The 14,371-nt window shown below is 41.7% G+C and overlaps 1 protein-coding gene across 1 annotated transcript in view; it reads right to left on the reverse strand.

Moving 5' to 3' along the window:
• Positions 1-338: 338 nt before the first annotated feature.
• The window catches only part of GATD1 (glutamine amidotransferase class 1 domain containing 1), a 39,908-nt gene continuing 25,875 nt past the window's right edge, over positions 339-14,371 (reverse strand). The window contains exons 5-8 of the mRNA XM_068261368.1: positions 12,297-12,391; positions 11,412-11,505; positions 4,952-5,063; positions 339-1,102 (exon numbers count right to left, since the gene is read on the reverse strand). Coding sequence (XP_068117469.1) covers positions 1,078-1,102; positions 4,952-5,063; positions 11,412-11,505; positions 12,297-12,391 — 326 coding nt within the window. The 3' untranslated portion in view covers positions 339-1,077. The remainder of the gene's footprint in view (positions 1,103-4,951; positions 5,064-11,411; positions 11,506-12,296; positions 12,392-14,371) is intronic.

The raw sequence follows: 14,371 nt of genomic DNA on the forward strand, positions 1-14,371 counted from the left end.
AGTTCATTGTGATAAGTAGTGATAAAGTTATAGGCTAATGAATGGGAGGTGAGCATTTCTCAAGTGAAAACGACGGAACGCGAATGGTTTAAGCATGGTGCCTTGACATATTGCAGCATCATTGGCCCAAAATTGGTTGCATCTTCGCTCGGGCGTGCTCTTAGCGGCACCGATTATTATAATCAAATAGGATGGTTGCTCAGCCGCCAAGTCTCCTGATTTATGGCCAACTTAAGTGTTTCCTGACAGACTCTACTCCACAATCCTGTTGCCATAGTTGCAAAGAAGTGAAATGTGAGCTTTGCATCAGTGTTTGAAATTCTCAGCTTGGAACAAACTGAAATTGAAAGATGATTTTTAATACAACTAAATTACTTGAAAGACTTGTACAGCACTGTTTGGTAGTGATGGAAATTGGATAGACATCAGAAAACACTGGTTTAAAGCATTACATGAAAATTAAGGTGGACCTATAATTAGACGGCTACCATTTCTGTCTCCATCGTATAAAATGCTGGGTACCAACATCTTGAGGAGTGCCTCAAGCTACTAAAGGCCATGACAACCTGGCAGCTGGATTTTATTTCTAGAATTAGACCAGCAAAGGCAACTTTCATAGGCTCTTAGCAATAACCCAATGTAACTTCATTCTGGTGTATTTTGTTGATGATTTCCCTTGGGTAAAGCAAAGTTGAAAATTTTCATGTCGACAATGACTTTGTAAGGTCAAGACGACCTGGCTGTTGACAAATCACCAAGGTAACAAACCTGCTTCCCCTAGCCTGCATTTACCTTATAATACATGGTGTCTGGTTACCATAGTAACTTCAGGCAACTATTTACAATATTTCTTTGCTGCAAGAATCGGGACTCTATAATATTGTTTATTTCAATGACATTATGTGTCAGTGCAGTTTTATAGTCCATAGCGCTGATATCCGCTGCATTACGGATCTCCCAGTCTGTGCTGCAATGTCCGGATGCTTACTTTGCTTTCTTGGCAGTGATCCTGTACATATTGCATTAGACTTTTGGTCTTCACATTAATTGTCCATTTGAGTTCAAATAAATATGAGTTCATTCATCATCCACATGCAATTTCCTGAAAACAAACAAATGTTAATAGCATTCATGTACTGCTGATACACGCCTAATATAATGCTTCTTTGCTGTATATATTGGAGGCTCTCCAGTCAGAAATCGTGACTCCTAAAATACCTTCACAGTTCTGTAAATGTACACACCACAAACAGACCTGGCATTGCAGTACTCTGGCAGTCAGGGGGTATTAATGAAACACCTTCCAGCACTGCAGAACACCCCTCCATGGCAATGTCTGGCCAATGGAGTGGAGAACAAATGGAATGTATAATATTGCTAAATATAGAAACCAGGCTGTAGAGGATTGGTATTGCAGTTCAAATGGGATGAATCACACTCAGGCTTCTTATGACTATCAGACACTCGGGTACTCTGTTGTATTACCTGCTGAATCCATTACATTAGAGGCCCACACTCTGCTAGCAGCATGAAAAGAGAGACTCCATGGTCAGGGTACAGAAACAGGACAGATAGACTGTGTTGACCCTCTGCACACAAAACGTGCTAACAACAGGCTAGCTTAAAGAGAAATCGTGACCAAGGATTGAACTTTATCCCAATCAGTAGCTGATACCCCCTTTCCCATGAGAAATCTTTTCCTTTTCTCAAACGGATCATCAGGGGGCTCTTATGGCTGATATTGTGTTGAAACCCTTCCCACAGTGTGATGTCAGGACTATGCTGCTGACATCAAACTGTGGGAGCCTTGTTGCATTGTGGGAAATAACAGCTGTTTCCAACTGCCAAAAAAGCTAGCAGCAGCTACTTCCACTGACATCACCTGCCAGCAGTACAAATGTCACCATATGATAAATGTCAGAATGTAAACCAGGGAGAGGAAAGATTTCACAATGGGCAAACACTGACTAAATCATTTATGCATAATTATTGTAAAAATTAAGCACTTTTGTTCATTACGTTATTTTCATTGGAGTTCCACTTTAGGAAGGGACCGGATTTAAAGAGGGAACCGTGCGGGTATGAACTGACCAAATACAAAAGACTACAGTCTTTTGGCGTAGTTTTCCCATGGGTATTTACGTGGCGACAATTTGTGAAGGGGAACAAGCATTCCCCAAGCCAATCGCAGCTCCTGGGATAAATGGACTAATGTAAAGAAAATGTAAAAAAAAAAAATTAAACACTTCCAATGCCATCTAGTGTCAAAAGAGTTAAATCACAGTAAGGTTTGTGGGAGGTCCACAATTTTGTCTCTGGTGTCTTTTGACAGCTATTTGCTCTTGCTCATGGTAGTAGTTGAAGTCTGATTAACTGTGGGATGGACAGGTGTCTTTAAAGAGCTCAGACCAATGCTACTAATTTAGATTAGTGAGTGGGGTAGAGGTGGACTTTATTCTTGCTGATTGCCAGATGTTCAAATACTTATGTGCAGCAGTGCAATACAAATACATTCTTTAAAAATCATACAATGTGAATTCCTGATTTTTATTTTTAAATGCGGTCCCTCACAGTAGGAATGCACCTACAATGTGACTTTCAGACTCCTACATCTTTTCTAAGTGGGAGAACTTGCAAAATTGCACAGAGTTCAAATACTTATGTTCACCACTATATATTAGTGTTATTTTAGTAAATAAGGGCTTGTAATTGTTAACCGCATACAAAAAAACCCAAAACAGAAAAAAATAGACTTTTATTTCCAAATAATATATTGTCACCATACATTGTATTAGGAACATAGTTTAAATGTTTTGATAGCCAGAACTAATGGGCAAATAAAATGGCCCGTTAGTTCCGGCTGAAAAGCAATCAATGATCTTTAAAAGGCCATGGAAAATGCCACCAAATGGTTGTTTTGATTGATTTTTTTTTTAAAAAAAATCACTATCACTTTTCACATAAGGTGGGCTAAAATTATTATTTTTTTACCCAGCAGTGAATAGCTTATATTAAGTTCACAAAGGCAGCTGCACCAGGTGTGTTTCCTCTACAGCTAGGTACACACACTAGATCAGAGATCCCCAACCCTGTCCTCAAGTCCCACCAACAGTACGTTTTGCAGAAAACCACAATTACAGATGGGGTAATAAGTGTCTCACGAGAGCTAATTAACTACCTCTGTGGCTTTCTATAAAACATGCATTGTTATTGGGCCTTAAAGCGGTTTACAACCCTGACATAATATTCAATAAAAACATGTTTACCTACTTTTTATATGCCATACAGTTATCATATTTGCATTTGTGCATAAATATTATTATTCATTTAGAAATTCTCAAAAGTACAGTTTTTTTGCTTTGTGAGCTGACTTTGCATTTTATTAATAACTGGTTTTATTCATTATGTATTGAAGGCAGACATGCTTTGACTCTCTGTCTGTGTCGAGCTGCTTCTCCACAGTCACAAATGTGTCACATTTCTCACTTGATACAAATAAGTAAACACAAGATAACATAATCTACAACTTGTGGATAAAACTTGGGATGTGTCCACATTTCACTACACTGAACTCTCAAGCTCTGTGTGTAACCCTTCGAATGCTGGTCTAGTAAAAAAAAAAATGCTGGTTGCATATAATATTCTGTAAATAATGTTTTAAAGCAAAAATGAAATGCTGGGTTATATTCCGCTTTAAGGACAGTGCTGAGGAACACTGCACTGGATGACACCCAGTTCAGGCGGCCATTCAGGACTGCCTGGGACAAGAATCTAGAGTGGTTACCATTGTCCCCCAACATTGAATAAGGAACTGATAAGGCAAAGCAGAAAATAGTGGTGGTTGTTCTAATTCTGAGCTGATTAGGTTATAAAGAAGAGGCAGATGGAACAGTTTCGCTGCTTGGATCTAGGAATGTGCGCAGTGGTTTGTAGGATAGTAGGAGAACCAAAGAAAGATGTGCTCTTTCAAAAACCCAATTTACCTTATTATGTATGGGAAAAAATGGCTGAGTCAAAGCTAACTGAGCACCTGGGTGCTCCTAGGTTAAAAATAAATAAATAAATCAAATGAACCTCCCTCTAATGCTAGATACACACCAATCAATTTCCCGCCAGATCGATAGGTCGAACCAATAATTTCCAACATGTTTGATCTTCTCCTGATTGATACTGGGATGATTGATTTTGTGCAGTAGTGATCTAAAAATCAATCCCGTTATCGACCGGACGTGTTAGAAATGATCTGTTCAACCAACCTGATCTGACGGGAGATTGAATGGTGTGTACCTAGCATAAGGGAGGTCCCTAAATGCTATGCATTTTTGAGGAAAACACGTATTTACTTACAGGGAGGGAATGCTTTCTATCCCTCCCCCCCCAGTCTATACATGCGCCTCCATCTTGTTTCTTAATTTGTCGCAGAGGAAGCAGTTGCATGTGCCCAGATACTGCAATGCATGCCGGGAGATGTAGTCTATTAAAGCGATTACTAGTCACATCTCCCAACGGTTTGGTGTGCGCAACATCACTGTGGTTGCTTTGAACTGCAGTTCTGCGGCACACAAAGAAGATGGAGGTGCGTGTATAGATGGGAGAGCATTCCCAGCATATCTAAGTGCTCGCTGCCCCCCCCCCCCCCCCCCCAAAACACACAAGATTTTACAAACCTCCCTTAGGGAGATATTCATTTAATTTCTTATTAAAGTATGAAGCTAAGGTCCATTTTAAAAAACAATTGATGATGAGTTTGAGTTGCATCAGTCCGTTTTTATAAACAATACATTTTTTCACTTTATCACAAAGTGATTGTTTATCTACTGAACAATGGGTGGTCACCTTCATTTATGAATACAGTCAATATCCTGTCAGTTTAATGTCCTGTTCCACTGTCCAATATCCTGCTTACTACAAATAAAAAGTCTGGTACAGAAGACAGAAACCTGGCACCAACCTTCCATTACAGAGCAGAACCAGATTCTGAACAGCGGTCGTGGTGGAGTTCTCATTCTGTCCTGTAATCAGATGTCTATCTAGAACAACGTGGACTGCACCTGGCTCGCTGGCTGAAAGCACATAATGCAGATTATTGAGATGAACAATAAGTTAATGTAAAGTTACCCTGAACTCAAAAACACTTTATCAAACTTTGAGCGAAGCTGGCCATACAAATCAATTTTCCCACCGATGTGACAAACAAATCAATCACTCTCTGATTAGGATATGATCAGATTGTGATCGATTTCTACCACACACACAGGATTCATATTCAAAATATTTCAGCACAAAATCTATTGATAAACGATCAAACCACAGCATTGCACTGATTTGTATTCAAGGTGTGTAATTAAGTCCCTAGGGGGCGCTGCACACCTCTGTTGGATTCATTTCAATTGCAGCCTGATTAGGAGCACTGACAATTTTTTGCTGTTCTTTAGAAAATGTGTAGACCATTTATGGCTAGCTGCCCCAGGTTTACACTGTGTTTTAATTGTTAGTTAGTGGTTAGGTCTCTTGCGTGAGGGCACATCAACGTCGTGGAAGAGTCTAGTACTGAACAATCTGTGTGCAAACTGTTTTTGGAAGCTAACGTCCTCCCATTTGCTGCATCTAAAGTTGAAGAGAAATCGAGAGCCCAATATGGTGTAGTATGTCAAAATTGATTAGATAAATGAAACAGTGAGATGGTAATACTCACAAACACGGGTTACCACCTAGGTAACCACTCATTAGGCAGGTGAGGAGATTAGACCTGTCCTCACTCAGGATTAAGAAGTCGCTCTCTGTAGATAGGAAGAAAGGGGGTAGATCACCCCTCCACCTGGGGTGGACTCAAATATATTGGTAGGTGAACAGAGGCGCCAGAAGGATAAAAGTACATAAAATTTTTAAAAAATTGCTGGGAGGAAGTGGTGGACTCGCCTCCGTTAAAGCAGACACCAAGGACTGTTTATATAGATATACACATTTATTGAAAACACCCCAAAGATGCAACGCGTTTCGCGGGCACAGCCCACTTCTTTAGGCACTAAGCAGGGGATAAACAACAGCAATTCAGTTATAGCAAGCAGAGGTGCTCTGCTTGCTATAACTGAATTGCTGTTGTTTATCCCCTGCTTATTGCCTGAAGAAGTGGGCTGTGCTCGCGAAACGCGTTGCATCTTTGGGGCGTTTTCAATAAATGTGTATATCTATATAAACAGTCCTTGGTGTCTGCTTTAACGGAGGCGAGTCCACCACTTCCTCCCAGCAATTTTTTAAAAATGTTACGTACTTTTATCCTTCTGGCGCCTCTGTTCACCTACCAATACATTTGCTGCATCTGTTTTGAATGCAAGTTGTGTAATCTGCCCGTGTTTTGGGCTCTGCACATCTATGCAGCTGGTTAATTTGGGTGCACCTTGCATTTGAAAGATATGCCATTGCCTCCTGTTGCACAGCATTGCACTGTTCGATCTATTGCAACGCTATGACTTATTGATGACCATCGTTTTTACCCAACCCTAAACAAGGAAAATTTCCTGTTTCGTCCAATAGATAGTTTCAGTCAATTTTAAGTAAAAATCTACCAAATTAGATTTATCTTATACTGTATGTAGGGAAAAAAGGATTTCTGACAAATTCGATCAGGAGTGATAAAATCTGCCAGGAACCGAACAGGGAATTCGAAGCGTGAATTGCCAGCTTAAAGTGTACCCCGAGGTAGAAATAAACTAATGAGATAAACAATTATATTTATCCTCCTACTCTTAAAGTATCACATGGTTTTCTTTTATATCTAAACATTTACAAAGTAGGTTGAATGTTTTACTGTCTCTAATCAGTGGCAGCCTATTAAGTGTCCCAAAGTTAGAAAAAGGTCAACAGTTCATGCATTTTATCTCTTCCTGCCCTCAGAAGTTGTATTCTACCAGGAAAACTTATGACTGTAATTTGCTTATCAGTGATGTTTACTATATTCCTGACAAGACACCGACAAGACAGAAGCTGTCACTTCTGTACCTAGAAATGGACTCTTTCAGGCAGAAAAATAAAACAAGTAAAAAAGCCTGATTATTAATATGTTTGGCACAGTACATACACATGTTTATCTCATCATGTCACACATTGCCTCGAGTACACTTTAAGACCCCCATAAATTGGTATATCTTTTCAGAATTTATGATATCTTAAAGGAATACTATCGATTCACATATTTTTTTCAATTGACATAGGAATTGTTTGGGAAGTGCTGCTAAGTACTGGTGTATACATTTTAGTAGCAACTTCTTTGTTTACTGTTATCAAAATACATTCAAAGTTTACTGATGCCAAAACTGACCGCAGACTGAGCCATGAGGAAAGGGGAAATTCCTCTCACACATGATCAGTTAACTCTATGTGTAGCTCTGTGTGTGACAGAGAGAAAGCTCCCAACAGCTGCAGCTCCTGTGTCCTGTGTTTCTGACTGAAATGTCTGAAGAGAGCAGAGGAAATGTAACTAATTGTCACAGCTTGTAACATACTGTTTTTGCTTTCAGAGTTTGATATGTCTGATATTTGCTTTCTGTAGTCTGATATGCAACTCTGGCTGTGCATTGAAGCAGACACCCCTTCTGCAATTGATTTGTCCCAATATAGCTAAATCCTACCCTCAAATTACAGCATTTGCCTCTATTTAACATGAAAAGTAGGAAAATGTTTACACAGCTACTTAGACATTATTTGCACACTGTCATTTTAGGACACTTGGGGATCGATAGTATTCCTTTAACCATTTTTCAGAGAATATGAATGACAAAAACACAACACTAGCTTTTCTTTCACTTAAGATTAGTGAATGGCTGAAGCAATTTATTGTCAAACAACTGTATTTACTCTTTTCATATGATAATTACTACACAAACTAACCAAATGACCCTGATCAAAAGTTTACATACCCCAGTTCTTAATACTTTGTCCCCCCCCCCTTTAAAGGGGTTCTGTGAATGTTATTAAAAATAAAAACTGACTCTTAACTGGGGCTTCTACCGACCCCCTGCAGCTGTCCTGTCCCACGCCGTCCTCTACGAATGCCCATTTCCCACCGCCGGTCACGGTCCAAATATTTGTCTAACCAGAGGAATACAACTGCGCGACCTCTCGCATCCTAGCTCCAGCTCGCGTCTCTGGGAGCTTTCTTCGCAGGTGCAGTCCGCTAAAACTTCGTACTGCGCAGTAAGCTCCCGGATCGCAAGCGGGAGCTAGGACGCACGTCTGTATATGCGCAGTTGTATACGTTTAGTTAGACGAATAATTGGACCGTGGCCGTGGAACAGAGGATCGTGGAGGACGGCGCGGGATAGGACAGCTACAGGGGGCCGGTAAAAGCCCCAGGTAAGTGTCAGTTTTTGTTTTTAATAACATCGACAGAGCCCCTTGAACATTACTGTCAGCTTGTAGTCTTTTGTGGTAGTTGTTTATGAGGCTCTGTACCTTCTCAGACGATAAAGCTTTAAACTGTCCAAGCTGTCCATTCTTACTGGCAAAAAGCCTCCAGTTATGTAAAATCTTGAGCTGTCTTGCATGAGCTACTTGTTTAAGGTATCCCTAGAGTGGCTCGAAGATATTGAGGTCAGGAGACTGAGACAACCACTCCAGAACCTTCACTTTATTTTGCTGTAGCCAATGACAGGTCGACTTGGCCTTCTGTTCTGGATCATTGTCCTGTTAGAATGTTCATGTACATCCCATGCTCAGCTTCCTGGCTGATCAGTGCAAATTTTTCGCAAGTATTTTTTGATAACTTACTGCATTCATATTGCCATCAATTCTGACCAAATTTCATGTGCCTTTGTAGCTCACACAACACCAAAACATCAACAATCCACCACGTTTCACATAAGCAATGATGTAACTTTCCTCATAGGTCCTGTTGACTCCCCAAATGTAGCGTTTATGGTTGGGGCCAAAAAGTTCAAATTTTAGTCTCATCTCTCCAAATGACTTTGTGCCGGAAGATTTGAGGCTTGTCTCTGTGATGTTTGCCAAATTGTAAGCAGGATACTTTGTGGCATTTGCATAGTAATGGATTTCTTCTGGCAACTCGACCATGCAGCCCATCTTTCTTCAAGTGCCTCCTTATTGTGCATCTTGAAACTGTCACACCACATTTTTTCAGAGGATCCTGTATTTCACCTTAAATTATTTGTGTTTTTTTCCATGCATCCCAAACAGTTTGTCTGGCAGTTGTGACTTAACTTCTAGTTGGTCTATCAGACCGTGGTTTGGTTTCAACAGAACCCATAATTTCCCACATCTTAATTAGAGTTTGAATCATTCTCAGTTCATTCGATATTTTTGTATATCCCTTTACTGTTTTATAGATTTCAACTACCTTTACCCACAGATCCTTTGACATTTATTTTGCTTTCCCCATGACAAAGGGCCCTTTTCCACAGGCTGCTGAACAGTGCGCTCAGTGAGCATTTACCAAGCAGCAGTGAGCAGTTACTAGGCAGCAGCAAACAATTGCCAAACAGCAGCAAGCAGTTTAGAGTTCAACAGTTTTTTCACTGCCTATCAATTGCTCGTGGAAAAAGGGACCTAAAGCCTCACCTACACGGGTAGATGAGGCTCCGATCCGGCGGCTCGATTAGCCGCCGGATCACCTCTTCCGTGTCTCCGCCGCGTCCCCGCTCGCGCCGGATTCGATTCCCCGCCGGCGCCGCTTATCTTCCGCTTGATTCCCTGCCATTGTCCCCTCGCGGGGAGCGAGCAGGGAATCAGCAGTGGGGAGATCCGTCCTGTCGGATCTTATCAATCGAGCCGCATCAGCGGCTTGATTGATAAGCCACATTGCCGCCTCATCTACGCGTGTACAGGGTGACTTTTTCTGATGAATGGAGCTGCTGACACTGGGGAAAGTGTCGTCCTGTGTAATACAAGTAACTATGGAAAGATGGATATCATTTTTAAAGCTCTCTTTCTCCTCTTTCTGGCGACACCTAAATCGTCGCCCTACGCCTTTTAGTTTTCTCTATTTTCGCGATTGAAATCGCGGCCGCGGCAATTTCAATCGCGAAAATAGCGAAAAACTAAAAGGCGTAGGGCGGCGGTTTATATATATCATTGGAAAGAGGAGAAAGAGAGCTTTAAAATGATATGCATCTTTCCATAGTTTCTGCACTGCTCGGAGTCCCTTTAATAGCCAGTATAACCAGTTTGTGTCAAGTTGTGTGCATGTTATCAGGCCAAATCACCAGGGCATGTGAAATTATGATCAGGGTCTTTTGGGTAGTTTGTGATGGGACTATGATTTAAAAAGGGTAAACACTGTTTGACAATAACTGTCTACAGGCAACCACTAACCGTGAGTGAAAGAAAAGTTTTTGTGTTATCACACATATTCTCTGACAAATGATTAAGAAATCATAAGTTCTGCCAGGGCATGTAAACTTATGGCCACAACTGTACCTTTTCTTTGGACATGTCGAGGTGGTCTGAGAAGATTTAGGAGTTCAGGGCTAATTTGCACACCAAGGTGCTTCCAGGCATTTAGCACTGATTTAAAGCTATGCATCATCATGTCGGCCGGCGTGACAGTACTGTGCATGCGCGGTTTACAGTAAGAAAACCGCGCATGCACAATACTGTCATGCCGGCCGCCGTAATGACACGTATCGGCCGGCGTGATGACAAGGAGCGTCATCGTTCAGGAAGTGTCAGCGCGACACTCGGCCCCGGTGTTGCCGGTCGTGATTTCTGCGGAGGGACCGGAAGAGGAGCCAGGAAGACGCCAAGGGACCTCCCAAAACTACGGTGTGCTGGAGAAAGCCCCCAGGTAAGTTCCAATTTTGTTTGTATTTACTCCTCAGAGTCCCTTTAAAGAGAGATATGGAGGCTGCCATATTTATTTTCTTTTAAACAATACCAGTTACCTGATGTCCTTCTGATCTTTTATGCCTCAGTAGTGTCTGAATCACACAGCTGAAACAAGCATGCGGGAAATAAAGTCAGACTGCATGCTTGCTCAGGGTCTATGGCTAAAAGTATTAGAGGCAAATGATCAGCAGGACAGCCGGGCAATTTATATTGCTTAAAAGGAAATAAAGGTCAGCCTCCATCTCACTTCAGATGTGCTTTGAGATGGTCAGGCCAAGCAGAGTTAACAACTTTCAAAAAGATCTTGTTTGATTCCATGATTTAAAAAAAAAAAAAAAAAGAAAGAAACCTATGGCACGTTTTAAAGAAAATATGATGTCCCATATTTGTATTGGTCAGAGAACTGACGTGACATTAAATCTAACAAAAATTTGAGGGCCTGTAAAAGAACTAAAAAAAAAAAGTCAAAGATCACATTTTGTAATTTTTTTTTCCCCAAACTGATTAGGTTTTGCCCCAGACCATTCAAACATTAGAATTTTGCAGTAATTATTAGGGTTCTTTATCCTTACCACTAAATGTTGCTCCAGCGTCTTTAGCAAAGTCTTCTAAAATAAAAGGCAGGCTGGCAAAGTCAGGCTGATGGACGAGTTCATAAACACAGGGCTAAAGACACAGCAACAAAAACACAACTATCAGTCACTGATATCATCCTGCAGAGTGGCTGGCTAATGCAGTACTGGGCATTGTGCTTTATAGCCACACCACAAAGGCTTTCATTTATCACAATAAAAGGGAGACATTGATTAGTAGTAAATAAATCTGAGATATGGAAGATACAATTACTGGCTTCCAAAATCTTTGCTTCCTGACTTTTAGCATATACAATATTCTTTAATAAACACAGCCAACTGCATTTCTGACATTTTAAAATCCTGAGGCCTGCTTCACACTGTATATTGACATCAGCGATGCAGTGCGGCCTTCCAGGAATACTTCGTTACTATGCGGTATTCTCCATCTGGCATCAATCCAAGTAGTAAGTGACATGCACTTGCGGTTACTTCCTGTTTCAGGTATACGGAAGTGCAAGGCAATGTATTGTAAAACTACACTTCTGCTCATGTACGTTGCTGCACCGCCCCCGTCAATATCTTTAAAATTCCTGTGTCGCCATAGACTTACATGACTTCCAGTCCGCCACATGTTGATGCAGATACACGCCCTAACGTAGTTTTGGAAGCGAGCCAGATTGAGCACTTCCACCGTACCGCAGGTAATATGAAAGCACCCATAGACTCTTATTGCCCTGCAGTAGCAATGCGGTAAATTGCCCGCGACGCACCGCACCAGTGTGAAAGGGCCCTCAGGGAAAGCTTGAATCTGATCAGTGCATATGAAATTACTTCGGCTCTTAGTTAAAAAATAAAATAAAAAATGAAAGTATGTCAGCTTACCCCAGTGAGACTATAGTCTTGAAATACCCAGGACTTATCCTCGCTGGTAACACAGCACAATGCTGTCACCCCATGACCAATGGCACAGATGGGCTCTGTGGAAGAACAACATACATTTACATTTGTAGATAGTTAATAGACTAATAATATAGAGACAAATAGACTAATAATGTATTGGCTAATAATGTATTGACACATTGGGGTAATTTGCTGAATGACACAAGAAGTAAGCAGCCGTGAAACGAAGCTATGGCAATGTCAAACACCGAATCGTGCGCAGACAAATCTAAAATTCATTGCACACAATTTAAAGTTGGAAATGTACATGGGATCATTACCCTGCACCTCTGCCTTAGGCCCTGTTTCCACTAGGTGCAAATTTGTGCATTTTTTAATGCACATATGCGCCTTTGAATTCCTATGCGCCTTTCAATTAAATTTGATATTTTCATTCAGAAAAAAAAGGACAACAGGTTTACTATTTTTTGGATGCTGCATGCTGTTTTTGCACACATTTCCACATTTCCACAACAAATTTGCATTAAAAACCACACATAGGTGTATGCGAATTTGCATGCAAATTTTGCATCTGAAAAAAGACATGTGAATTGCATGTTTCTAGTGGAAACCTACCCTTAGTGACACCCCTCCTGTCATATCACAACTTGTAGTATAATTACTTGTGCCAAGATTTCCTTAACCACAAGCACCACTCCTCTTGAATCTGTTTATGTATGAAAAATAAATGGAATCCTGTTTGATCATTATCTGCACACTTCATTGGTCTGTTTAGTACTAAGAAATATCTTTCTCTAAACCCTTCAATATGAGAGCCCAATATTTCTGTCTTGAAGTCTACCTGAGACAAACGATATAGGCATACTTATACTTACCTGGGGCTTCCTGGAGCCCTATGTGGTCTGTGTGGTCCCTCGCTGTCCTCTATGTTTTGCCACAATCGGACCTGGTAATTTGGCCAGTCGAGCCCTTCAGTGCATGCGTGGATCTGCCGCGCATGTGCCCCCGTGCATGTCTGAAGAGTGTGGCTGGCAGAACAGAGTGGCCGGAGAGGGACCCCACAGACCTCATGGGGCTGGAGGAAGCCCCAAGTAAGTATAAATATGCCTATATCTCAGGTACACTTTAATTGTGAACCTCATGCAAGGTTTGACACGTCAGGTCAAATCATACTTACAGTATTTGTAACTTGGCCCTGGGTACACAGGGTCACCTGTGCTCAGAAATTCTTGGCAGATGAGGAGAAGAATCCTAATTTGGAATTTGGCACATATTTAAAAAGACTGCTTATCTGTACCTAATAGGAGAGGCCCACATTAGGTTGGGTGCCTGACTGAAAAATGCATGGATAGTTTGAAGGTACAGTGATGCAAAGAATAGATTTACAGGTCTTAATCTTGGTGCTCTAACAGGGGTCCTAAACCACCGGTCCGCGGCCCAATAACGGGCTGCAGGACATGTTGTGTTGGGCCGCTGTCCCCTGCCTCACTGCAGTGCAGCCGCGGCTCACTGTCAGCCGCGGCTGTAACTTACAATAAAATGTATGAGTTGTGCTACCCGGAAGCCTCCAGCCAGTAGACAGAGGCTGGTCCCCGGGTGGCTGAGCCGATACAAATCTCTTCCTCTGTCCCACCCTCCCTTCCTACCACCAGCCAATCAGTGAGGCTCTTGCACAAAGAAAGGAAGAGAGGCAGCCAATAAAGTATGCCCACACAAAACCCGGCTAGTTCAAGCAGCCTGAAAGAGTGAAGCAGCCTAGTCCAGTAGGACGACGACACAGTGAAGAGTCAGCTTTCATTATTCCCTCAGTCCTGACTCTGCAGCAGCGAGGTAATTGTAGCTTGCTTTCCAAGACTGGAATAGAAGGGGAGACGAGCTACAATGCTTGGGCTGGGAGGAGACACAGGCAGTACGAGAGGGGATTTCTTTAGAGCTCAGCACTTTTTCACCTACGGTTCAGAAGTACACAGAGCAGACAAGCAGCACACAGCACACGCTGCCTCAGTGACAGCCTATCACTCAGCATGCACCCATCTGCTCTGGTTGCTTCTGAACTG

This window comes from Hyperolius riggenbachi, chromosome 11 (genome assembly GCF_040937935.1).
Source record: "Hyperolius riggenbachi isolate aHypRig1 chromosome 11, aHypRig1.pri, whole genome shotgun sequence".
NCBI lineage: Eukaryota > Metazoa > Chordata > Amphibia > Anura > Hyperoliidae > Hyperolius > Hyperolius riggenbachi.